This window comes from Alligator mississippiensis, chromosome 1, assembly GCF_030867095.1.
Source record: "Alligator mississippiensis isolate rAllMis1 chromosome 1, rAllMis1, whole genome shotgun sequence".
In the NCBI taxonomy this organism is placed as follows: domain Eukaryota; kingdom Metazoa; phylum Chordata; order Crocodylia; family Alligatoridae; genus Alligator; species Alligator mississippiensis.
Window position 1 is genome coordinate 482103532 of NC_081824.1, and position 26520 is coordinate 482130051.

Genomic DNA, 26520 nt, shown 5'->3' on the forward strand with positions numbered 1-26520 from the left:
AAACCCCATCACTTCCCTTCGATGTTTCTGCCAATGGTTAATTAGCCTTACTGTAAAAATGTGTTTCTTATTCCTAAATTGACTCGGTGTGCTTTGTTTCCCCACCATCCCTTTCTCCCACACGATTCACAGTTTAACCCTTTGCCACAGAAACTGAGTTATGTTTTGTACACTCAATACTGTAGGCATGAGGACAGCTGGAGTGTGCTCTGCCATCACCCGCTCATGCCACATTGGTTTGAGGGCTTTGGTACAAAGCAGGAGATACAGGCTCCCTTTGGGCTCTCTTTCGGTCTGAAGTGGTCCAAAACCTGTGTCTTGCACTCCCTGGGCAAAAGCCCAAACCTGGCATTTAACTTCCATTTGGTTGACTAAGTAGCAGTGTTTTAGTTGCATGAGTGCCATTTTACTTCATTACCTACTCCATGTTTTTCCCAGAACAGATGCCTCTTCTTGATACTGATTTTGAAGCTGAGACACTGTCCCTCGCATTTACTAGTTACTGGGGGGAAATGGATGAAGGATAGTGTAGATTTTCTGCCCCGGGGGTGCAAGATCCAAGGCTGGAATGGAGGTCCCCTTCCCTTCCAGGCCAGAAGCTATCACAGTGAGCCACACAGCCTTAGGCATGCCTTTTTTCTCCTCGCCCCATGTATGTACACTCGTGGCTGCTCCAGGGGCCAGCTTCAAGAGAAACACCAGAGAAGGCTTTGGTTAATGCTTGCCCTGATGGTTAGAAATCTGTAGTGATAAGTCAGAGTGATGCAGGTTCAAACCTTCTTTGGGCAAGTGCCCTAATTACTCTACTATGGGGGGGGGGGGGTGATGCCCCAGGCTCCACTCCCTCTTATCTAACACTTCCTACTTATGGTTTTGTGACTTTTCTGATCCCAAGACTTAGATACTGGTACATATCCACAAGGGTCATGTATATGTAGTTACAAATGTGCCTGGCCAATTTATGGACTACAGGACAGGTTCATCCTGCACGCATAGTCGGCACATGCACAAACAAGTCCACCCTGCTTGGAAATGAAATGGCTACATGTCAGTGCCAAAACTGCTTCTTACACGACTAAAGGGAGACAGCAGGCCCCAGCCTCTCCTCACAAGCCCTTGGACTAAAAGATGGGAAGGCCCACTTCCTCCATTTTCCTTCCAGCAAGTACACGTACTGGATGATCCTAATCTGCCCCTTGTGCAAATGCAGTCCAAACCTTGTGCCAGTGCCAAAAAATGCCAGTATGCAGCCATGTAAGTGTCCTTTAGGCACATGAACCTGAACTAGACTCTAGCCCAAAGACACTTACCACCGGGGAGATATCGATATGGAAGATCCGGGGCACAGCTTCGGTTGGCTTCTCTTCCAGTGAGCAAAGTTCCTTCACGAGGAATCCAAAATCTATTTTGGACTCTGTCATCCGAATGGTTTTGTGGGCCAGGCCAGCATTCTCCAAGAGGTCTTTTGCCTTTCTAATGGTATTTGCCGCAAACAAAGATTTTCCTAAAAGTGAGAGAGATGGTTGGAAATCAGTGTCTCCTGGTGAAAATTAACCATAAATCCAGTGAAGCAGTAAGACCAGGGCTCAGGCCAGTGTGAATCTGCCATGCTGCCACTGGAGTCAATCAGGCCAGATTCCCGAGGGCATCACTGTTGTGCTGTCCCCACATAAACAAACCAAAGAGCTGGCCCTTTTTCTGCCTTTAACCTAGGAGCCTAAGAAACTTTCCACACTGAAAAATCTTGCCCTCCCTTCTGGAATACATCTGGTACATTTGCTGGAATCTGGACTGTAGCACTGCAGCAGTATTGCAGTTGTGAGGGGCAACACTTTTTGTGGATGGTATATTTTCTTGGAGCAACTGTATAGTTGGGAGGGATGCAGACAAACTTTGGGGTACCAAATATCCCTATCTATATTCCTCCAAACTGGATATTACTCACAAAAACCATTGCTGGCCATGAAATTCAATGCCTGGGACAGCAATACAGATCCAAGCTCTGGATCCCTGTTGGGAAAGGTCCTCAATGCAGTGAAACTAGGGGCAGAGTTTCTGCCGTTTCCTCACAATATGTACTTCGTGCTACCCAGTGGGGAAAGAGATGGTTTAAGTGTATCTGTAATGACCCTGCAGTCCCAGAGACAGCTATGGGGAAGAGTTCACCTGACCTACAGCATCTGAAGCTGTTTAGAAGCCCATGACTTGAGCTGTTCCCCTCCTGCACCCCTGCCCCACCGAACACAAAAATACTCTGTGTTTCACTAAAAGAAGGGACTTCAGTTTTGCTCCATCTCCCAATTCTAACACTGATAATGGCCAAAAGAAGCCTAGCTCCTAACACCCATGTAGTTTTTACTCATCAGGACAAATATAAGGCAGACTAAAGCTCGGCTAAAACCTACCCATGCCGGCTTCCTCTGAAAACACAAACTTTACATTCTGTTGGTAGGGCTTTTCAAAGGCCCGAATGGCAGGTGCACTGGATACCGTCAGGTGTGTCCTCAGGTATTGCTGAATCTCTGCTTCTGAGTTACAGGAAAGAGGAACTTTATAGTTGTCAAAGGCTGTGACAATATAAGAACTGTGAGCTTTGGCATCGCAGAAGATAAGGAACCTGTAGTCAGGGACACAGGAGGACTGCGCCAAGTGGAAAAACTGGAACTCCAGCTGTTTGGAAACTTTGTAAACCAATTTGTCTGCACCCAGCAAGCAGTAGATCTTCTTGTGTTTGGAGCCCAGGGAAAGAGCTCTCCTGACAATCAGCTCAATGTCTTCCTCCTCTGTCTCAGACGTGCACACCAGGACCTCTTCGTATGTTGGAAGAGGTGCATTTTCTGTGCATTGGTAGACAGACAGCATGTAGCGCAGCATCTCTTCTTCTTTACACATGACAAGACAAGGTCTTCCTGCTTCAACACCTGCTGGTAAATTTCTCTCAATACGAGAGGTTTCAACAGTTGCTAAATGTTTTAGCATTTCACCAAAAAGATCCAGACTGATGTACCTGTCTGACACCAGGCCAGTGAGCCTGCTGCAGTAGGCATCCCAGAGCAGATTCACCTTGTCTTCAATAGATAGCAAGCCTTCAAATGAAACAGCTAATTCATCTTTTGTAAGACTGCTGAAAGCACAGTGTTCTGTTTCTGTGCTCCTGTTTTTAAACTTCCTTGATTCCTGAAGAAAATCCTCTCTCTGCTCATCATATAATTTGCTAAATTCTTCGATCTCTTCCTCATTGTCGCCATGGTCAAAGGCATAATCCATGAGCATCTGTTCAGTAATGGCAGCATTTGGGGAGTAACTTTGCAGTCCAGCCTTAATAACTGATTCATCATACCCACACTCAACGAGACCCTGGATAAGCTGAGGAAATTTAACAGTGTAGTTGAACCAGGTCATTGATTTGTCATCTTCCCCTACCACATTGATGGATTCTGATGGCGTGTTGAGTGCTTTGTTTAATGCATCTCTGATATCCTCTATTGTAATGTCATGCTTGAATACTGAAAGCAAGTTAAGAACCTGCAAATCCACTTCTGTTTCATTCGGTGTGGCCAGCTTGCTACATAAGTAGAAAAGCTGGCGAGCAGTGAACATGTTGAGATGGTAATAATTGTTCCTCTGAATCTCCAGATATTTCTTCCACTCTATGAGACAACGCTCCATGGCTTTGCAAATACCACTTAACTCTTCCAGGAAAGGCCTGTTGCTCTGAACGAGGACCCCAGATATTCCAAATTCTACATAGATATTTATATTGTGCTCGTGGCTGCACTTAAGTTCAGCTTTCCAGTCTATGAAAAGGATGTTGCCAATATCAAGAAGCTCCAAATACAGCTTTCCAACCATCCTGACTTTTTCTAGGATCTGCCAAATGTCAAACACAGAAAGGGAAAACACAATGGACAGATTAAGGCTTTTTTGTATGATCATTACTACAAATATCCCACTTTCTTCTAAGGAGTTCTACAAACTAATTAGTTTAATTTTGAACATTAATGTGAGGATGCTTCCTGGGGCATCAAACCCTCACCATTGTTACATCAGAAAAAGCAACACCCTGTCATAAAATGTTCCTGCTTTCTTTGAGAAATTTCAGTGCTTCATCAAGAAAAATAAAACCTGTAAAAATATTTCTACTTGGACAACCAGCCCCAGTGCCTTTGGAGATTTGAAGTTTTCTTGCTTCACCACTTTATTTTTCTTGGGAGCTAGGCTCATGTGATGAACCACATGCTACAAAATGGCTAAGGGACTCCCATGATAAAAGCCACCTCTCCATTCCTCAAAAATATAACAAAAAATTGGGAGGCATCATCAGTTTCAAGCAGAATTGGAACATCATATTGGAAAAAAAATCCTGTAAGACCTGAAGAACTTTAGTAACAGACATGGAAGTTTAGATTACTGTGTGCAAGACCATGTTCACGAGCCCATGTTCACATCAACTGACATGCACTCATCCTTCTGCTTTACCTGGTGCAAGTTAAGATGTTTTTGATGTTTTGGGCATTGTTCCTTGTTGTTGTGTGAGAGGGTTGTTTGCAAAATTATTAAGATTAGGTTTAGACAAACACCTGAATGTAATGGCTTGAATAGAGATTATCGGCCCTGAGCTAGGGGGGCTGGACCAGGTGAACCCCTGAAGTGCCTTCCAGACCTACTGCTCTGTGATCCTATAACTTTGGTGATTCCCAGGATCAGTACACCTACATTTTGGGCACCTAGTCCCCTGAGTAGAAGCCACAATGCACGCGTGAAGGAGCTATATTCCTGTGCAGTGCTTGAGGAACATTATGTGCTTTACAATAAGGTTGAACCACATTCAACCTTGTGGTCATAACACCACTGGGCATGGCTGAAGAGCAAACAGGCCTGGGACAAAGACTCTAGATTCTGTTTTGGCCTCCAAACCCTAGAAGAAAAAGTAATGCAATCTCATCCACCAATGAAATTGTTTTTCTTTGAGAAGGTGCCACGTTGGGGAAATGCAGCTCCCCTCAAAAGGCAGTACACTATAAAAGAAAGAGAAAAGTTACATTTTCCAATGAAAGCAGTGCATCTACATTTACCTCTAAGAACCTTTTCACCTCCTCTTGCCCGTGTTCAACCTTTGTGGCTATCAGCATGAGCTTGTTCTGCAATTCTGTGAGCTGAGCAAGGCTGTACACCTTCTTGCCTGTACCAGCTTGCTGGGAAGCACTTTTGGCATCATCCTCTGGCAGTTTCAATGAAATACAATCATCAAGAGAAGGCTGGAAAACAGAGAAAAAGAGGATAAATACTAGGTCTGTGCAAAACGTTACTGTTCCATTCCAACTTCAGTTTCAAGGTCTGGACGGAACAGTGTTTTGTATCGAATTTCATTTTGAGTTGAAACACCCTCAGTGTTTTGCTTCATCAACAGTGAGGCTGTTTTGACATTTTGCTTGACCATGGGGCTGGGGAAGGAACTCAACCCCACAGTCAGGCTAGGGAAACTCAGCCCAGCTGGGCTGACTTCCCTCCCCCGGCATGATCTAGTGTCGGGGACGGGGAGGCTTTCCATTCCCAGCGCTATGGTCGAAATGTTTTGACTTTCAAAATGTTTCAGCTACACTCGTTTTGTTTCAAGTCTATTTCAACACCCTTTGTTTCGCTTCAATTTTGCTGTTTCAACCTCAAAATGAGTAAAAAAAGTGTCAAAACAAAATGGCTGGTGAAATTTCACACAGCCCTAATAAATACTGCCATGCCTTTGTGCGATACAAAACATGACACAATCCATTATTCTACAAAAGATTCTGTCTAATTAACCTATTCACATTTTCCAAATGTGAGAAAGTAAAAGGAGAAAAACACATTAAAAAAGCTATTCAGAAGTGATGACTCATTTTGGCTGTTGCTATATTTAGACCCTGATCCGAAATGTTTTAAGAGGGCCTGGTTTCCATACAAAACTTGGGACCCATCATTCTGGACCTCAAATTAGATGGCAAAAGTTAGTTGTGTTAATTATAACGCAGGTTCCAAGTCATTGATCTTGAACTCCTAGTATGGGGCAGGCAGAGAAAATTAAAAATGATTCTCCTGTAGTGATCAAACTGGATTGGGAGGCAGAAAATTTGGATTCAGATCCTAGCTGTCACAGGCTCCCTGTGTATTCTCAAGCAAACCACTATGCCACTGTAGTATTCGTCTTCACGTAAAGAAACATTTTCTTCCTACCATCTCATAACTTATAGGAGAACAGAGAAATGACACATCGGAGCTAGAACTCCCACATGGCACTACAGAAGCTTTCCCAAATCTAAATGTTCACCTGAGGTGGAATTTGGTTCCCGCCTGGTGATCCAAGTGACCATTTTTGATCATTTCTTCAGTGTGTATGTACCCATCTATATGTGGGGTCATAATGGCATCTTGGGCCTGAAAAGGTGGTCAACAAAAGTACATGGCCAGCAGTTGTTAGACTGAGGAGAAGGGACCTACCATGTTTTACCTCCAATAGCTGAATGACTAGCCTGAGAAACCAAGGATAAGGTTGCAGCACCCTACTCCAGCCAAAGAGGAATAAGCCCAGGGGTGGATCCAGGATCTGGAAAAGGGGGGTGAAGGAGGAGCCACCCCACTGGAGAGGTGGTTGTACCCCCATTCCCAGACTCCTTCTCCCCCCTACTGCCACTGGTGGGGCCACACCCCACCACAGCAGCCTCTGGGGAATTTTGCGAAGTCCTCAAAGCATATAAGAATCCCCACTTTCTCCTCCATGCTTAGAGGCACATCCTCTCCCCTCCTGTTTCTACTGCTTTCTCCCCTATTTCCTGGGAGTGGACACTTCAAAACCTCCCCTGCAGCCCTCACGTAGCCAGCTGGGCTACATGGAGGCTGGGAACAGTAATAGCTGCAAGATGGATGGGGGTTGGTTTCTCCCACCCTGCCTGCTACCTTGGGGAACAACCATGGGAAGGAAACCCCTGTCCATTGCCTCTCCTGCTTTCACTGCTCCCACCTGACCCATCCCAGGAGAGGCTTTGAAGCTTCCCTCAGCCCCAGCCCATGGGGAAAGCAGCAGCAGGAGGAGAAGCAGGAGGGCAGAGAAGAGGACATGTCTCTTAGCACAAAGAGGAAGGTGGGGGATTCCTACAAGTTTTGGAGACTTTTTAAAAAGTCCCAGAGGCTCCCAGATTTGAGCCAGGAGGAGAAGAGCAAGCCAAAGGGTGCATGGCTCAATGAGACTGCTGTCCAGAAAGACTTGAGGCCCTAGGCTTTTGTTTCAGCGTTGTTCCCAGTAAGGCAGGAGCATCTCCATACAACAATCCACCATCCAATTTTTCCAATGGCATAAAAAGGACAGAGGCTCAGCTTCAAAAGGAGCATGGGAGAGGGCTCTGGATGGTGCCTGACCATCCTGGTCATTAGTATGCTGTGAAGATAAAGGGAAACAAGTTCAAATGCACTTTGGGTAAGAAGAAAATGAAAGTCGGGTCTTATTTCCGCAAAAGTGCCCCAACCACCTGGTTATTGAAGCTAACACACAGAGCTTGCTCATGCTCCTTCTCCTCCATGTTGTGCCTGGCAGAGGTATGTGTACTTATATCCATATGTAGAATTACACATCCAGGAATATAAGTGCCAAAAATGCACTATAGACAATCAAAAAATAGCCCATTAGATGACCAGATATTAACAGAATTCCATCCTTGATTTTAAGACATTTGGTTTCTCAATTAAAAAAATCAAAATGTTCAGTCAAAAGCAGAGACTTTTCTTCAGAAAGTCTGTCTGTGCAAAACCCTCACTTTTCTCCTGGAATATATCTATATCTAGATCTAGATCTAGATCTAGATATGGATATTGGATCCAACCTGGCATGTTTTATAGGGGGACTGACTTTCAGACTCTCTGAGAATCCAGAAATCACTTGAAAAAACAGAAGGTCTCATATCTGCTTCCAGACTTCATTTACCTTAAGTTTCTGAGGTGCAGAGATGATAAAAATCCCTTTGCTGTTGATGGCTCTAGCTTGAGATACAGAGGAGCGCTCTACAGACCCATGGCAGTCATGGACCATTTGCAGCCACTCTTTGTTGTCACAGGAATCCCTCTAGAAGAAACAAAATTAGTCTATTGTTTCTTCAGAAGTCGAAGAAAGTACCCGACACCTGAAAATCATTTGCTTGCCCAGACACCTATGAAACTCCAAGCATAGCTGTGCTCACTCCCCTCAGAGACATTTGCAAATATATCCTATCACCCTATTGATAGAAAGAATAATTCTCCTGCCCCTATTAGAGGTGGGAAGGCTTAGGATCACAAGGCTTGTGAAAGAGGTGGTGGTGTCTCCATCCTTGGAGGTGTTTAAGCCCCGGCTAGACAAAGCCTTGGCTGGGAAGATGTAGTTGGAGCTAGTTCTGCTTGGAGCAGGGGATTGGACTAGATGTGGCCTCCTGAGATCCCTTCCAGCCTGAATTTTCTATGATTTTATGGCTCAAATGTCTGTTGGGCTTCCATTTTGTGTAACTGAGTGGGAAAGACACTGAGGTAATGTTGGATGTAATTCAATTTTGCTCCCATTCTTCCTGCTCATCAGCTTACCTCTCCATTGAAAGACAGACCAGAATTTTGATTTTTAAGTAGTTATGACAAACACAAAAAAATTAAACTATAACCCAACCAGTGAGGACTAAATGGCCACATCTACATGTGCACTTTGCTGGGAATTGGTTAATTAGTTGCAGAGTAAAGCATCACTGTCTACATGTGGAACTCTATTAGGCTGCAATAAACTAATTTACAACACAGTAGGATAGCACTATAGGAAGGATACAATCTTAAACTGGGGAATAAATTGTGATTAAGTGCATATGTAGATGTTGACGGCAGGTGTAAATTAATTAGTAGGGGGACAGACTCCTGCCTGCGCTTTCAGCACCTTTGTGCCCATGGGAGCATGCCCACTGACGAAGATGGGACAGAAAGGGAATGGGAAAACAGCCCTAGCCCCCAGGGACAAAGTGCGGGGCCCAGAAAGGGCCAAAGGAGCCTCAACTACATCAGAGGAGCCACAACCAACCCTGATGCTGCCCCCGCCATGCTTTAGAAGCACATGCTGGGTGCATGTGGGTGAGCGCTCGGCAGCTTCCAGTTTAACCAGAAGCCCCATGCTGGCCCCAGAAAAAAGCCGCTATGCCAGGGAGAGCAGGTGCAGCAGGGAGAGCCTGCACGCCAGGGAAAGGTGACTTGTCAGGGAGAGCCTGCATGTGTGGGAAAGCTGGCCCACTGGTGATAACTTGCTGGCTGGAAGGAGTCAGCTCCAGCAGGTGAACCAGAGGAGATTTCTGGAAGCCTGGACACTTGGAGGTGTGTCTGGCAACTGGGGCCTAAGGGTAAGATCACCAGATGGAGATCAGCAGCATTAGGATGTCCCAGAAGGCTGAGTAGATATGAGGGTTGAGAACCTCCAACCGTGAGTGCTGGAACTTTATGTTTTCACATGGGAGTTTATTGAATTGCTGGAGTGCAGACTGAATATCCATAAGTACTGAAGTGTGGACTGATTATACATACATAGGATGCTGTCCTGAGGCCTTGGGGCAGCCCCTGACCAGTGGTCAGGGAGTAAAAGGCTTATTGTAATTTTTTGTGACCTTTCATTTTGTTTTTGTTTGTAATACCTGGTTGACATACGGATGGAGTAAGGGGGAGGCAGGAGCCCCAGGAAGATGACCAGCAGCCTTGCCAGTGCAACCAGATTCATCAAGAGCCTTCTGCTTAACTAATTAGACCAAGTTGTGGTGGGTGAGAACAGAAAGGTGACACACCAAGAGAAAGACAGAGAGAGTGTCATCTGTTACCAGGAAAGTCCTAATCGGCTGAAAGCAAGACTCGCACTCCTGTAAGCAACAGCACACTAAGACCATTGTGTACAGTGCCCCAGCCAGCCCCTCTGCCTCCAGACAACACCACCCAGGGCCTGGGCCTGATACCCCATGTCCGGTGCCAACCTGGGCCTAGCATCAACTGCTCCACCCCAGCTCATATTGCAGCTGTTCTGGGTGCACGTGTAGACACTGTGCCCAGGAGTAGTATTCTCCAGCTCAAACTGCTCCAGAAAGTATTGTTTCTAATTAATTGCATGTGTAGATGCACCCAGATATCAATCTAAATACACTTGCCCTACAACAGTTGTTTATATCTGAGAAGGCAAATAAGCTATTCCAATTTAGGTGTTTTTTATACCATTATACATTCAGGACTGTATCAACTTAACTATTTGGGTTAAAAACATATCCCTCACAAAAATTATTACACTAGAACAAACATGGGGTGCAGAACAAGGGTGATATTTTAAGAATGGCATTACCAGCTTAAGTGCCGCTTTCAAAAGTTAATTGAAGATTGAGCAAGGGAATTAATGTGAATTACTGCCATTTCTATTTTCTGATTGAATGGAAAGGGGTTTGTTTGTTTGTTTGTTTTCATGTTTGGAGTCAACGCAAAATGGATCATCCAGATTTAAAAAAATAATTTGGGCTTGATCTTTTGTTTAATGTTCCTTTATTTTTTAAGAAAAAAAATAATGAAAAATGGAAATATTTGTTTTGTAAACATTTCAGTGAAATATTTTTACTTTTTAAAATGTATTTTGACATATGAGTCAGTACCAATTAAGAAATGATTTGGGTTGATCTCAAATTGCATTTTTTGGTAAACATGCTGTTCAAAATTATTCACTCAGTTCAACTTAGGATCCTATATTTCATTGACGTTTGAAAGAACTTAGAGTCCTGAGCCTCTTAGTTATTTATGGACACTTAACCCAATGCCATGAAGTCACCTCCTGACGAATCCCACTGACTAGCAAGTGTCACAGTATTTAAAATGTTTGCTTGGAAGAGAAAATCATAGCAAAACGTACTAGCTTCTCCGGAAGTTTATCGTCATTTACTATAGCGTCTCTGATGGGATGTAAGGCTTCATGGAAGTCTTTAAAACCTGATGTAGATTGCAAATCAAAAATGATGGGCCCAGAGACAGAGATAGCATCTCGGAAGAACCGCACTTTATCGATGTCCATGTCATTTTCTCCTGCAGAAATAGATGCCAAGTCCACAAACGTGGGAAGTTCTGTTTTGTCTGAAAGAAATAAATATCCAGTTAGAGATGTGAAAAAAACAATCCAGAAAAGAAACTATTTTGAGCTAAAATGCACAAAAAAAGTTGTGCAAATAGTTTATTAATCATTGTGACACCTGTACTCTCCAAAGGTGAGAAATCCTGACTGTTTGCACAACCACACAGATGTGCCACTAAAATCATTCTGGAATATAAACTGCAGATTTTCCCTTGAACCTGTTTTGGAACAGAAAATTGTGTTTTTGACATGACAATTAAAAAATATATATTTTTTTCTTTGAAAAATTATTTTTCATTGGAAAAATGATGATTAAAAAGAATGTCTTTTTTTAATTTTAAAATGTTTGTCCAGAGTTTTTCAGTGGTAAGACTGAAACTGTCCTTGTCCCTCTGCTTTACCTGTGGCAACCTAAAGTGTTTTTGATGATTTGGGCAGCATGCCTGGTGATTGTATGTGAGGGTTGTTCATGAAGTTTTTAAGACGAGGCTAAGCTAACACATGTCTAGGATGGTGTGCATAGGGCTGATCCTACCTTAAGAAGAGTGTTGGACTAAATTACCTCCTGACATCCCCTACAACCATCATAGGTATTTATAAGGGCATGGGTTAGAGGTGATCTGACAATGGATTATGCTCAAAGGAGAACTACTGGGCTGAAAGAAGGTTACTAATGAAATGTCCACAAGAATCATTCTTGGGACCAATCTTGTTTAATATTTTCATTAGTGAGACTGCCCCCCAGAAAATTATGGTGTGCTAACTGAATTTGTTGGTAACACAAAGTTTGAATTCCTCATTAATACAAAGGTAGCATGGAATTTCATATGGAAATAACTGGATGAATTTTGGAGCTAGAGAAACAGAGAAGGGATTAAATGTAATAGTATGAAGTGCAGTTTTAGGCACCACACTTCAGAAGAGACTTGGCCACCTGGGTGATAGCAATCACCGCTTGCTGGAATTCATCATCCAGCACAGGTGTCAAGGGCCTACAGCAAGGCGGTAGCCCTAGACTTCAAGAGGACCAACTTCAATGAGTTGAGATTAGTGCAGGAGGCGCTGGGGTTCTCAAGGCCAGGGGAACTCAGTGCCCAAGATGAGCGGTTGTTCCTTAAGGAGACGATACTCAGGGCCCAAGAGGTGACGATCCCAACTAGAAGCAAGGGGGGCAAGAGTGCCCGAAAGCCTCCCTGGCTCACTAAGGAGGCCCAGGAATGCCTGGTTGCCAAAAAGGTGGCGTACACCCAGTGGAAGGGGGGGGGAGGGCTATCTCCAAAGAAGAGTATACCTTCACTGCTCGGGCCTGTAGGGGGGCTGTTAGGAAAGCCAAGGCAGACATAGAGCTAGGACTGGTGAACAAGATCAAGGATAATAAAAAGTCCTTTTTCAAATATATGGGGAGGATGAAGAAGATGCCAGGAAATGTAGAACCCCTGCAAGATACACTGGGCAATCTGGTGGTCGTGCCAGAAGAGAAGGCAGACATCTTTAACAAATTCTTCACCTCTATTTTCTTGTGCAGGGACCGGGACTCCCCCACTGTGACTCAAGACGGACTGGAGGGGAACGCCTCAAGACCTAAGGTTGAGGAGGACCGGGTTAGAGTGCTTCTGGAGGGGCTGGACGTGTTCAAGTCAGCAGGTCCAGATGCTCTCCACCCCAGGGTGTTGAGGGAGCTAACAGGGGTTATTGCAGGGCCCTTGGCATGGCTTTATAAGTGCTTGTGGTGCTCGGGCCAGGTGCCAGATGATTGGAAGATAGCCAATGTGGTCCCCATCTTTAAGAAAGGGAGAAGGGAGGGCCCGGGCAACTATAGGCCCGTCAGTCTTACCTCAACCCTGGGGAAACTCTTTGAGAAGATCATCAAGGAGCACATCAGTGACGGGCCAGCATCAGGGGTGATGCTGAGGGGCAACCAGCAGGGTTTCATTAGGGGCAGGTCATGTCAGACCAACCTGATTGCCTTTACAATCAGGTCACAAAAGCATTCGATGCAGGTGTCACCGTGGATGTAGTCTTTCTGGACTTCAACAAGGCCTTTGACACTGTCTCTCACCCCATCCTCATTAAATAAACTAGGCAACTGTGGCATTGATGCCTACACAGTCAGATGGATTGCCAACTGGCTGAAGGGTCGTACTCAGAGTGTGGTGGTGGATGGGTCATATTCGACCTGGGGGGAAGTAGGCAGAGGGGTCCCCTAGGGCTCGGTCCTTGTGGGCCCACGCTGTTCAATTTCTTTATCAGCGATTTGGACGATGGGGTGAAAAGCAACCTGTTCAAATTCGCTGATGATACCAAAATCTGGGGTGAGGTGGGCACGCTAGCAGGGAGGGAGAGACTGCAGAAAGACCTGGATAGGTTGCAAGGGTGGGCTAACAAAAACAGGATACGTTTCAATACAGACAAGTGCACGATGCAGCACTTGTGCAGTAGTAACTGGCAACACACTTATATGATGGGAAACTCCCTTCTTGAGAGCATGGAGGCAGAAAGGGATCTTGGAGTCATCACTGACGCCAAGATGAACATGGGCTGACAATGCGAGGTCGCGGTCGGCAGGGCTAACCGGACCTTATTGTGCATCCACAGGTGCATCTCAAGTAGGTCCAAGGAGGTGATCCTCCCCCTCTACGCAACACTGGTCAGGCCGCAGCTGGAGTACTGTGTCCAGTTCTGGGTGCCCCACTTCAAGAGGGATGTGGACAACATTGAGAGGGTCCAAAGGAGGGCCACCCACATGATCCGGGGACAGCAGGGCAGACCCTACAATGAGAGGTTACGGGACCTGAACCTGTTCAGCCTTCACAAGAGAAGGCTGAGGGGGGACTTAGTGACAGTCTATAAACTCACTAGGGGGGACCAGAAGGGTTTGGGGGAGACCTTGTTTCCCCTAGCACCGCCCGGGATAACAAGGAATAATGGCCACAGGTTGTTGGAGAGTAGGTTCAGATTAGACATCCGTAGGAACTACTTCACAGTCAGGGAGGCTAGGATCTGGAACCAACTTCCAAGGGAAGTGATGCTGGCTCCTACTCTGGGGGTCTTTAAGAAGAGGCTCAATCCCTACCTGGCTGGGGTCACTTGAGCCCAGTTTCTCTCCTGCCCAGGCAGGGGGCAGACTTGAAGATCTACAAGGTCCCTTCCCACCCGACTTCTATGATTCTATGTAAGCCAAGGTGCAGTCCTCCAACCAATTTCATTTTGATACCTCTGGGTTAGACAAATGCTTGTTGCAGATGACTTAGAAAGGGATGATCCAACCTTAGGGAGGGAGCCACCCAACTCTTTTTCTCTAATCCTAAGATCTTACACTTAGGAACAAACAAGATCTTCTGCTATATATTGTGAGCCTCTTTTGTAAATAGAAAATGAGGAGAAAAACATCCATTTGTTTGTGATTTGTAGGGTGACTCTGAACCACTAATTTAATATGGTAGTGGAAAAGGGAAATGCATTCTTTAGGTGTAGTAAGCAAAATGTTTCCAGAAGAGCCAGGGCAGCATTGGTGCCACTTTATATAGGACTAGTAAAACCCCATCTGGAAAACTACGTGCAATTCTGGTCACCTGTATTCAAGACCGATGAATGCAATTTATAGTACATTTCGAGACAGGCTACAAGGTTGATCTGGGTAGCAAGATTTTTCCATATGAGAGGAGACTAAAAGAGCATAGCTGATTCTGACCAGCAAGAACAAAGGCTGAAATGGGTTCTCTTACACCTTAATGCATTGTGGGTAAAATGCCGAGGGAGAAAAAATCTCTATAAGTTAAAGGATAATGGTGGCCTAAGCAAAAATAAAGAAAGAAAAAGGGTATACACTGGCTGTGTCTACACAAGACGCTGACTATGCACTTGTATGCACAAGTACTAAATGACTGCACAGAAACCAGAGTTACTGCACAGCAGCATCCCCAAACGGCTTTTTGGTGATGCTGACTGCGCAGTAGCTCATTACTACCGAGCAGCAGTCTCACATCATGCTTCATGCCACGTGATGCTGCTGCACAGTAGTAACAAGCTACTGTGCAGTCAGTGTCTTGTGAAAATGCAGCCACCGACAAAAAAACAAACAAAAAAAATCTAGGCTGAAAATTAAAAGCTTTCGAACCATAGTAACCATGAAGTTCCGCAGCAACCTTCTGTTTTGAGCAGTGGGGCCAAAAGACTCAGTGGTCCAAAGGAGCTTCATCTTTTCCTGAAATTTGGAATTTTGCTTTGGCAGACAAGGTTCTTTGGGTGAATCTGATATCTTTTATTGGACCATCTGATTCCTTTTATTAGAATTTTGCTTTGGGAATACTTGGGATAGCAGGAAACTTGACCCTGTGAACCAGGAAACTGCTGCTATTCCCAAGTTCCTACAGTGCTTTATTGATGCTGCTACATAGCTCACCTTTTATGACATCTTTGACCCAAGAGACAAAAGCCTTTTCTGTACATCGAAGGAGTTCTTTCAAGAAATTCAGTACATTCGTTGATAAGTTACTCAAAGTCTCTTTCACCTCCTTGACATCATTGGTTATATAATCAAGTCTCTTGTTCTTGAAGTATTCCTCACCCTGTTAAAATATAGCATAAAGAATTGGCCTTCTCAGCCAATAAATGAGAGAAACATTTATGTAATAAACACCCAAAGCTAAATATCCCCTGCCACCCTGGAGGGTTTCCAAAGGGGTTGTCCAAAGACAGACCCACGTTGATTTGACTCTATCGGTTTCTTAATTCTATCCTGTAATTTTTGTGCCAGGCTGTAGGTAGATTATTCTTTCAGAATACAAATATCTACATTTGTTTCAGCCAAAATCAATTAAGATTTTAGTCACCTACTGTAAAGTAGAACTGGTAAATTAATAACACCTCTTCTGGGTATGGGCACATGAATGCAGTGTTAAAGTGCAAGCAGTATTGCTACATTGATATGACTCTCAACCTGTCCACAAATAACAATTAAACTATAACTGTCATTGCCCTTCTGAAATGCTCCTCTTCTGTAACAGCTCAAAACGTACATTTGTTCATACCTTTTATTTCACCCCTGTTGTTATTTCAGTGCAAGTTTTGGGCAAACTTGCCCCCAAAAGTGAGGTATTACCAAACATACAAGAAAGTACAGAAATGTCAGCAATTCAGCTGCTGTTTCCTGTATGTTACTTGGACTGAGAGTTTTTGGGGGCAGGGCGAGCTCCTACTTCTGTATCTGTGCAGCCAACCTGGTCTGTGATCCTGTCACCCCAGTGGTGCTTCATCATCACCCTCATCATCTATATGTTCAACCACTGAACCTCACAAGGTCAGGGCATGGACACACATAACACTTAGACTGGTTTAAACCTGAAGCAGACAAACATATACACCTATTAAACAAGTTGAAAGCCTTCTGGAACAGTTCAAAAGTGTACCAGGAAAATCGAGTATTATTTTAAAAAGGACCACTGTGAACTGGTTCAGTGTCATGTGTGGACATCAAGCACTAAAACCTAAACCTTGGGGGTTAAGGCACTGCCCTGATAAGTGGGAAATGTAGGTGTGAACTCCTTCAGGCAGAAGAGGGTATTGGAGCTGGGTCTTTTGCCACTTGAGTGAGTGTTTGCAATAGGAAACAAAAGGCAATAGCTACGAGGGGAGTAGGAGCTGCTTTGGGATAATGACCTAAGTGAAGTTAATAATTTTAGTTTAAAGCAGTTTGCTTTCATTTCTGTGCCTGACTGGAGGCTTGGGTTGTGGCTACGGAGGCAGTTGGAGAATAAAGTAGGATTGCCTGGGAGACACTCCATGCTATAAGGGGTCGAAGCCAATATATAGCCTTGCAAGGGTTTGGGATCCAGGCAGCTGCGTGGGCTAAAGCCAAATAGTTTATAGGCTGAGGTTCAGGGACCTGGTGAGCTAAGGGCAGTGTAGGGCCAGAGGGCCCGGTGAAGGGAATAGAGGAAGAAACACAAGGCAGGGGCATGGCTATGGAGGAGTCTGGAGACCATGATTATGGCCTTGAGGAGCATGGCTGGGGTCAGCTGGGAGCAGAACAGAAGTGCCCAGACAGTACTGTTTGGAAAGCTTTCCAAGTGTCTGTCCACATTAGAGCAACTTCATTTTCCTTCCTACTTGTTCTCCTTCTGGCCTTGGGACTCGTTCCCTCTTGGCTGCCATTAGGCAAGCTTAAAGAGGAGAGAGGTGGAAGCTATTCACATATGTCTGCCCCTTAGCTCAAGGCTTAGTAACCTCTTCTGAGACTAGAGTCAGCAACCTGTGGCCCACGGACTAGAACTGGCCTTTGAAGAGACTGGATATGGCCCATTAGGCCTGCATTTTAAGAATGCCTGGCTGATTCCATGTGTCTCCCTGACTTAGCTCATGTTTTACTACCAGCTACCCAACCCCAGCTGCCACTCCAGCCAACCTTGCTCCATTAATTATCACTCCATAAAAATGGCCACCCAGTTATAAAACTTGCCAATCAGCTATGAAGTTAGTGTCTTTAAATGTGTAACAACTCTACTGCTGGGGTCTATCCAGCTTCAGTGTGAACAAGTGGTAGGACACTTAGTAAAAAATGCTGACTCTTGTGCTAGGACTTTGGAGATGTGGGTACAATTGCCTGAAGCTGACATCCATATCAGCCATGTCTTCGACAAGACGTCTCACCACTAGGCTATGTACTGAAAAGGAGGATCTTTTTTATGCCTGTCAAGATGTCCAGCTTCCAGAACAAAACATGCCTTGCTAAGACACACGTGCCTTATTAAGAAAGAGGAGACCAGCAAACACTACAACTTCCCATTGGTGTGCATCGAGAGCTTCACACCTCCTGTGTAATGGAAGCTCCATCTCTGGAGGCATCTTGGGCCATGGACAAGTGCACACTTGTGGGGGTTCAAAAAGAAGGGAAAGAGCTACTGCTCTGGACCATGCAGCAACTATCACATCATAACCAGAGACCCTGGTTTCCTCTGTTTAAAAATCCCAAATTCTCTGATAAAAAAACCCACCTTCTCTGATTAAAAACAGCAAAATCTACATTTTTCTGTAATTAAAATGAAATGCCACTATATATATATATATATATATATATATATATATATATGTTGAACATGATGTTTTATTGATGTATTTACAATTTTTAAGCAATTTGGAGGCCTACCCATGCCTCACTCATTATAATAAAATTAATTCTAAATACCTATACATTTTGGCATTTGATTTGTTTTTTTAGCACATAAAATCAGAGCTCCCTCTGCTCCCTGCATTCATCAGGATGCAGGTCCAGCTACAGCTGTCCCCCTATCTGCTTTGGGGAGCTGAGCAGCCCTGATATGCTGTTGCCCTACCCTTGCCCATTCTGTTGCCCCTCACTCCCGGCCCACAGCCCCCTGGGCCCTGCTGGTGCTCCTCACTCCCAGCCCACAGCTCCCTGGGCCCTGCTGGTGCTTCTCACTCCAGACCCACAGACCTTTGACCCTGCTAGCACCCCTCACTCTCAACCCACAGCCCCCCACCCTCAGTCCCCCAGTGTGTGAGGGAGTGGGTGTGTCGGGAATGGGGTGGGTGTGGGCACAGGTGACATGTGGGGGAGTGGAGAAAGGGTGCGCACGTAAAGTGGCAGAGGTTCAGAGGTGGGGTGGTACATGCTTCCCAATATTTCTGCACTGACAGGGATGCAGACAGGGGCCAGGGCAGAACTCCTCCTTTCCAGGAAATATAAATTTTCATTTCCACCTAGGAGAAATTTTGCAATCTTTGCATTCTCTTATGCCTGAAGAAGGGTATATGCACTCAAAAGCTTGCAAATAAAGATGTTTTTTGCAAATATCTAGTTGGTTTAATAAAAGATGTCACCTCTGCCACAAGTTATGATTCTTTTCCAGGAAAGCATCTGCCTCACCAAGCCACTCTTCATCTTAACACTCTACCTATCTTCCCCTATTGGATGCCCAGGGAGCTTGAAGGGAAGGGCTGGAGGGTATCTTTGTGAATAATGCCTAGTAGGGCTGTGTGAAACCTTGGCAGCCATTTCATTTTAAAGGTGTTTCAGCCTGTTTCGGGGCCTGAAACACTGAATCCAAATCAGAATGGGAGACTGAGAAAAAGCTCCAAAACAAATCAAAATGAAATGAAAGTGCCTGAAATGTTTCACAAAATTTAGGAAAATTTAGGAGTTTCAGAGCTGGGCTTGCAGGGAAACAGAAACTAAGAAGAGGGAGAGGGAAGAGGGGCAGAAGGACTGCTCTCATATTGACATCTGTAGGTGACCAGTGTCTGTGATCTGTCCCTGAGGTCCCTTCCAATCCCAGTGCTCTGAGGGAGGGACAGCAGCCTGCTGTCATCCTGCACACAGATCTGGGGGCTTGCACCCCCCAGGAAGAGTCTGGCACAGTCCTACAGCCCTCCCAGGGGGAACAGGCCCCCAGATCTGTGTGTGGGATGACAGCAGGCTGCTGTTGCCAGCTGGGGTCAGCGGCAGCACCGTTTTTCCTAGCACTTGGGGCAGGCTGCACCAAATGCCAGTCTCAGCTGGCAGTTGCAGCCTGCTGTGATCTCACATGCAGATCCAGGGGCCCATGCCCCCAGGGAGGAGTCTGGCACAGCCCCGTAGCCTTCCTGGGGGGTGCAGGCCCCCAGATATGCATGTGGGCCACTGCCGGCAACTGATACAAGTTTTGCTTCAAACAGTTTGAGCTGCAGTTTCACAAAACCTCTGCACTTATCTCCTTGAAACTTGGCAGGATTCATAGCCTCAGAAAATGGCTGAATCCGAATCCAAATCTGAATTGGAACAGGGCCGTTTTGCACAGCCCTAGTGCCTAGCCCAAAGCTGAGTCTCTACAGCACTTTGATGGGACCCCTGCTGGATAAGGGTTCCTAAAATCTGATTCTCCTTTTCCCTGGCCAAATGCCCTAACCACTGGGATCTTGGCTACAAGGTGGAGTGACTCTCCTAATCCTCCTCCTCCTTCTCCTCTTCCTTTGTCAAACACCCACTAGCCATGGGTTTTCTATGATAAGTTTTGGGACTTAAATGCCCCTCTGATTCCATTCTGCACCCGTGCAGCCAGGCTGAATAAACCGAGAAGAGAAGCACAAGGCAGGGGCTGCTATACAGAATTCAAACTGCAAAAGTGTCAAAACCTGCAGTTACGCTGTCTCCTCAATGTCACTTAAGCATGTGATGGTAAGGTAGGATTTAGCCTGCACACCTTGCAACTCTTTCTGCCTTGGGCCTTGATCTCTGTGTAACCATGAAATACATCCAGTAAGACCACATTAGCCAAATTAATCCCAATATCCTACATACATATCTGGTCAGGTCATCGAGGATTTGGAAATCTCCATCCAGACCAAGCTGTCTTCGTAGCTCATTGATCATTCTGGCAGGCTGCACCACTGTGGACAATGTCTCATAGATGTCAATCTTATCCATTGCAGCCTTCACCCAACTGGGCTCACTGCCTGGTTCTCCAATACTGCTCTCCATGATTTCAAACTCCTTGAGCAGCTCTTTTTTGTTCATCAGCATGTCAAATTGCCTTTCAATGTTACCAAAACTGATGAAGGAGTCTCTGAGGGACCAATAGGTTTTTTGAAAATCCTCTATGGCTGGGATATAAATGTGTTCCCGAACCTCATCCAGGGAAAAAATTGCTTCTCCTGGCAGTTTGTCTTTGGCTTGTTCTGCTTTCAGCTTCCACATTTTTAGAAAGTATTTGCTTTCCTGAAGTGTGTAGACTTTTGTAACCATATCATCATACTTAGCAAGTGCGGGTGGTTCTGAGTCTTTGCTTTTCTTCTCTCCCTCAGTAGAGAATTGCTTTATCACTATCTGATTTTTGATGCTTTGCTTTTCATCAATGCTTTGTTGCATGTCCTCCAAACCAACTAAACAGGGAGGAATTCATAGATTTAGTAACAACTATACTTGCATATGAATGTGAACTTCGAATCAAGTGAAAAATAAGTTCTCAACCTAGTCCAAAATGGGAGGAAGCAGTATCTGGTTATCCCCATACAGTCTCCTTTTTAGCCCATGCCTGAGAATTTTCCAGAGATCTCTGGATCCATTCAACAGCTCCTGGCTTGACTGGAGCAGGGCTTTTAGAGACAGCTTTCCCATCTACAGATCTCAGCGCTGGTGAGTTCTCACTTCTCAAGCTGTCCAGTTACTACTTTTCTACTCCCAGCTAGACAGTCCACACCATCCCTATGGGAGTTGTGCCAAGGGCTAATTCCAGTCCTCCTTAAACACTGGCTGCCCATTTACCTTCTGAACCTTTCTCTACTCAGCTTCTACTTTCTAGATCTCACTTTGCCTGATAGGTTAAAATACACTCCTCCATGAGAAATACCTTTCCAAGCAAAGACTTATAGATTATGATCAAATCATCTCTTAGCTTTCTCTCAAACAAGCCATAAAGACTGTGCACCTTCAGGCTCTTCCTAAAGGAGTTTCTAATTTCTGAAAACGTGTTTTGAGGCATGGGCACTGAGCCAGGACATTATGTCCAGTAATAGTCTCACTACCGTTTTATAGAGAGGTGAAGCTAACTCTTCTCTTCATCATTATTCCCCTATTTATGCTTGCTAGGATCACCTTCACACTGTCAGCCACAGAATCACACTGGAAAATCATATTCATCTTGCTTCCAGCAGGACCCTTACCTCTTCCTAGTGTTGCTATCTTCCAGGACAGAGAGCCTCATCCATTAACACTGCTAATAATTGCATTATCATGAACAGCAGAAGAACAAAACTGAACAGTACCTTTTATATCATCTGAGATGCAGGTGCACATATTTATAAATACATGCTTTTGGTTTTTCTGTGTTTCCACTTGGCGGTACTCTAGTTCTCTGACATTCAGCACATCTGTTATAAGGTGAGGAGTAAAACGTTCTGGCCTTTGAAGCAACTTATCTGAAAGGGAGAAGTTGCCAGAGTAACCAAGGCAGCACTGTCTACTTATTCCTGCAGAGAGCTTGGGGCATTTGGTCTGTGAGGGGTGCATTGACCTTCTTTGATGGACTGAGCTTGGAAAAGTGCCTTCTCCCACTAGCACTTGCAATATCTCTGTATGTTTTATTTTTTTAAGTGGCACATGGCATTAAAGTTCCTGTAACCAAAGGTTTTGTTTTTTTTTTTTAAATGTAATGTATAATTAGCTTGTTGAATTTATTGCCACAGGAGGTCATGGAGGCAGACAGCATACTCACGTTCAAAAAGAGACTGGATAAATTCACAGATGGCAGACTTGTTAATGGCTACTGAACAGAATGGCTCAAAGCATTTCCTCTTACAGCTCTAAAGGCACCTATACACATGCCAGATTTTTGCTCTAATGCAAGCTAATTAGCATGCATTGGAGCAGACTTGGGTAATCAAATCTGCTGGAGTTTGCTAATTAGCACAGTCCAGCAGCGTTTGTGCCATATATATTCAGCTTCCCCACACTTCAAAATGGTGGCAGGGGTGCTTTAACTACAGCTCATTGAATGAGCTTTAGTTAAAGTGCTCCTGCCACCATTTTGAAATGTGAGACACTGAATACACGTGACACTGTGGACATTTTAATTAGAGTGGCGCTTGGAGCTGCTCTAATTAAAGTGCTTCCCAACCCACCCTGAAACATGTGTAAAGAAGCCCTAAGTCAATAATGTGTATGCCAGGGAAGGTACTGAATTGAGGATAGATCACTCTAGAGATGTCCAGTTTGATGCTCTCCCTGTAAAACATACACCTCTGTCACTGTTGGAGGATCCTGGGCTGGATGGACCCTTCCCTTACTCTGAGCCAGTATAGCACTGCTTGTTCTTATGGACAGCATACATTGTCAAAGATGAATATTGCTAATATTTACATGTTGAAAATGTAATTCAACTAGATGTTCAGTAGGAAGGGTATATTTTAACATTGTAGTTCAATTATTCACTCTTAACACAACTGATTTTAAAACACCTTCTTCATGTATTATATGTATTCTTGGTCAATGAGATTATGTTCCATAAAAGATGAGATGACACCTTGTCAGCATTTTTCTCTATTCCCTCTTGCCTCTGCTAAAAAAGATTCTATTTACTTAATGTCACTCATGGGAAAAAAGTACATAACTTACCACTGACACATAGCATTGCTATAAATTCCTGTTTGTGCTTCAGAATATCCTGCAGCACACTGAAGGGGATGTCTCCTGAAAATAAACTGTCACCCACAAAGGAGATCAGCTTCAACACTTTTGAAAGCAACTCTTCTGCTTTTTCATTTATACGAATTTTATCCTTTGATTTTTCTGTAAAACAAACATAAATTGCAGTAAGACACACTGATAGCTATTCCGGAACAAACTGCTTTCCCACTGGAGGTTCTGTCTTCTGATTTTGACAGAAATCTCCAGAAAAGGTTAATGTTTTCTACTTCCTTGACTTCTAGGGTAAAACATAGATGCATTAGCATAAGAAGATGCATACTCAGAAATAAAGAATTACAAATATTTTCTTTTTTTTTTTTTCATTTCAGTGGTAAAAATAAAAATATTAGGGGAAAAAAAAAGAAGAACGGGCTTCATTTCAAATAAGGCAAAACTTTCCTTAGAGAAATGAAAATCTTTCAAATGAGTTACATCAGCTAAATGAAATATTTTGCTTTTGGTGTAACAAAGCATTTTGGGCTGCACTAATAGGAGCATTATGTGCAAGACAAAGGAGGTGATAGTGCTTCTTGGTACTGGTTAGGCCTCATCTAGAGTATGAATGGCTTATCTTAGACATAAGTGCCACAAATGTGCGTGTGGCATCTGGCAGGTAAGGGTAAGGCATGGAGCACAACAATGGACAGGGTAGGAAGCAGAAAGTGAAGAAAGATATCATGCAAGGTATGCAGAGTAGGAAACAGAAAGCATATTGGAGAGGAAGGAAACCAGAATGGCACTCAGGGAGGGCATTTAACTAATTTGTGGCATGGCTGCTAAAAACATTAGCTATCACTGATCTGTAGTATAGTGTACAGTTTTGGGCTCCACCTTTTAAAAAGTACTTTGAGAATTTAGAGGGTCCAGGGCCAGGTAAAAATAATAAAGGGCTTGGAGGCTAAGCCATAACAGGAGATGTTGAAAAACAAAACAAAACAGGCTTCTTCAGGTTGAGGAAAAGATGTTTAAGAGGGGACATGAGAGCAGTTTTCAAGCACTTGAAGGGCTGCCATAGAGAAGAGGGAAAGTACAGTTTCTCCCTTCCTGCAGAGAGAAGGATGCAAAACACTGACTTGAAGATGCAGGAAAGTAGGGTGAGACTGGATATCAGGAAAATCTTCCTTCCTGTTAGGACAGTGAGGCAGTGGAATTGACGGCTTAGGGAAGCTATAGAATCTCCGCCATAGGAAGTGTTCTGTTCAAGAAGAGGTTGGACAAGAATGAATCAGTGATAATCTAGGAGAGATGGTCCACGTTCTGAGCATCTGGGGGCAGCATGACTCACCAGCAGGGATCCAGGTTTTCTGTTTCCCACAGAAAAACAGAGAAAACCACAGATTAGCCCTTTATGTCAGAGAAAATGCAGATTTCTTCTTTTAGCAGAGAAACCCGTGGATTCCCTGCTTTTGCAAAGAGCTCTGCAGGATGGTTGAGCTCCAGCCTGCAAGAACTATTTGCAAACAGGGTGGGAAACTCATAACCCTGCCTGGAGGGGAAGGGGAAAGGGAAGGGGGAAGGATGGGGCCTGAGGCTCTCAGTCAGCCACAGCTCTGCTCAGCTCAGCTTCACTCTTTGCTCCTGGAGCCTGAGGTAAGTGGGGCTTGCAGGGGGCTGGGGGCCCCTCTGGCAGGACTGGGGGGTAACAGGTCATGGCTGGGGGTACCGGCAGGGCTGGGGGAAGCCAGGAGCTGGCTCCACCCCTACCCAAACAGGCAGCAGCGGTGGGGAAGACAGCTCCATGCTGCTTCTGCTTCTGCTGCAGCTGCCTGCTGTTGAGGGCAAAGAGCTGCAGACTTGGGTCCCTGGCCCCATAGCCCTGGCAGCTGGGGGCCCCCTCTGGCAGGGCGGGGGGCACGGGCTGTGGGTAGAGGCAAGAGGCATGAGTAGGGTGGGGGAACTGTTGTGGGGGCAGTGAGGGGCACTAGTCAGGCTGAGGGAGGCATTGGGGGCAAGTGAGGGGCATGTGCAGGGCTGGGGGGGGCAGGTTAGGAGGCAGTGAGGGGCACCAGAAGGTCTGGGAGAAGCATTGAGAGGGTGTGAGGGACACCAGCAGGGCTAGGGGGAGGCTGCGGGGGGGAGGGGGGAGTTAATTTTAATAATGGATTTGGTGGGGTTTATCAGAGAATCTGTGATTTTTTGTCAGAGAATTTGTTATTTTTTATCAAGAAAACAGGATCCCTGCTCACAAGTCATGGGTTCCAGGGCACAACACAGGCCGTATGCCTTCGAGGCTACATACATGGGCAACTCTAGGATTCTGAAAAGTGGAGTGCTGGTGGTGTGTCCATCATCACATATAAATACAACACATTTTCTCCAGTTACGGAGAAACTGTTAGCTTTAGTAACATGCTGGGGGAAATCTGCATTGAGTCAAATTCTGTATGTATGTTAACTGGTTAAAAGGTATCTATAATCTCTCTGGGTATGTCAACACATGTGATTTCATAGATTACATAGATTTCATAGACATTAGGGCTGGAAGGGACCTCGTAAGATCATCGAGTCCAGCCCCCTGCCCAAAGGGCAGGAAGTCAGCTGGAGTCATAGGATCCCAGCAAGATAAACATCCAGTTTGCTCTTGAAGGTGTTCAATGTAGGTGCTTGAACCACCTCCGGTGGCAGGCTGTTCCAGACCTTGGGGGCTCGGACAGTAAAGAAATTCTTCCTTATGTCCAGCCTGAAACGATCTTGAAGTGAACAAACGTTCCCCCAGATACTGGTGGTCACCCCTGATAAACTTGTAGGTGGCCATCAGATCACCCCTGAGCCTCTGCTTTTCCAGGCTAAGGAGCCTGTCATCGTAGGGTCTGCTTCCCTGACCTCTGATCATGCGCGTGGCTCTTCTCTGGACTCTCTCAAGCTTCTCCACATCCTTTTTGAATTGTGGAGCCCAAAACTGAACGCAGTACTCCAGCTGCAGCCTCACCAAGGCTGAGTATAAGGGGAGAATGATGTCCCAGGATTTGCCTGAGAAGCATCTATGGATGCAAGCCAGCGTTTTGGTCGCTTTACTAGCTGCAGCATCGCATTGCAGGCTCATGTTCATCTTGTGGTCAATCATGACCCCCAAGTCTCTTTCTTCCATAGCCAGCATAGCACTGCCGAGCCTATACGGATGCTGTGGGTTTTTCTTCCCAAGGTGGAGAACTTTGCATTTATTGGCATTGAACACCATCAGATTCTCGTCCGCCCAGTTGCTGAGCCTGTCCAGGTCAGCCTGG

At 45.0% G+C, this 26520-nt stretch overlaps 1 protein-coding gene across 1 annotated transcript; it reads right to left on the reverse strand.

The window, feature by feature from the left end:
- Nucleotides 1-1265: 1265 nt before the first annotated feature.
- On the reverse strand, nt 1266-20981 carry LOC132249590 (E3 ubiquitin-protein ligase rnf213-alpha-like). Its single transcript, XM_059725044.1, has 7 exons — nt 20415-20981; nt 15522-15687; nt 10904-11121; nt 7952-8089; nt 5076-5258; nt 2406-3870; nt 1266-1504 (listed from the first exon to the last, which is right to left on the reverse strand). Exons 1-7 carry the CDS (start codon nt 20979-20981, stop codon nt 1266-1268), a joined length of 2976 nt encoding a protein of 991 aa, XP_059581027.1.
- Nucleotides 20982-26520: the final 5539 nt, after the last annotated feature.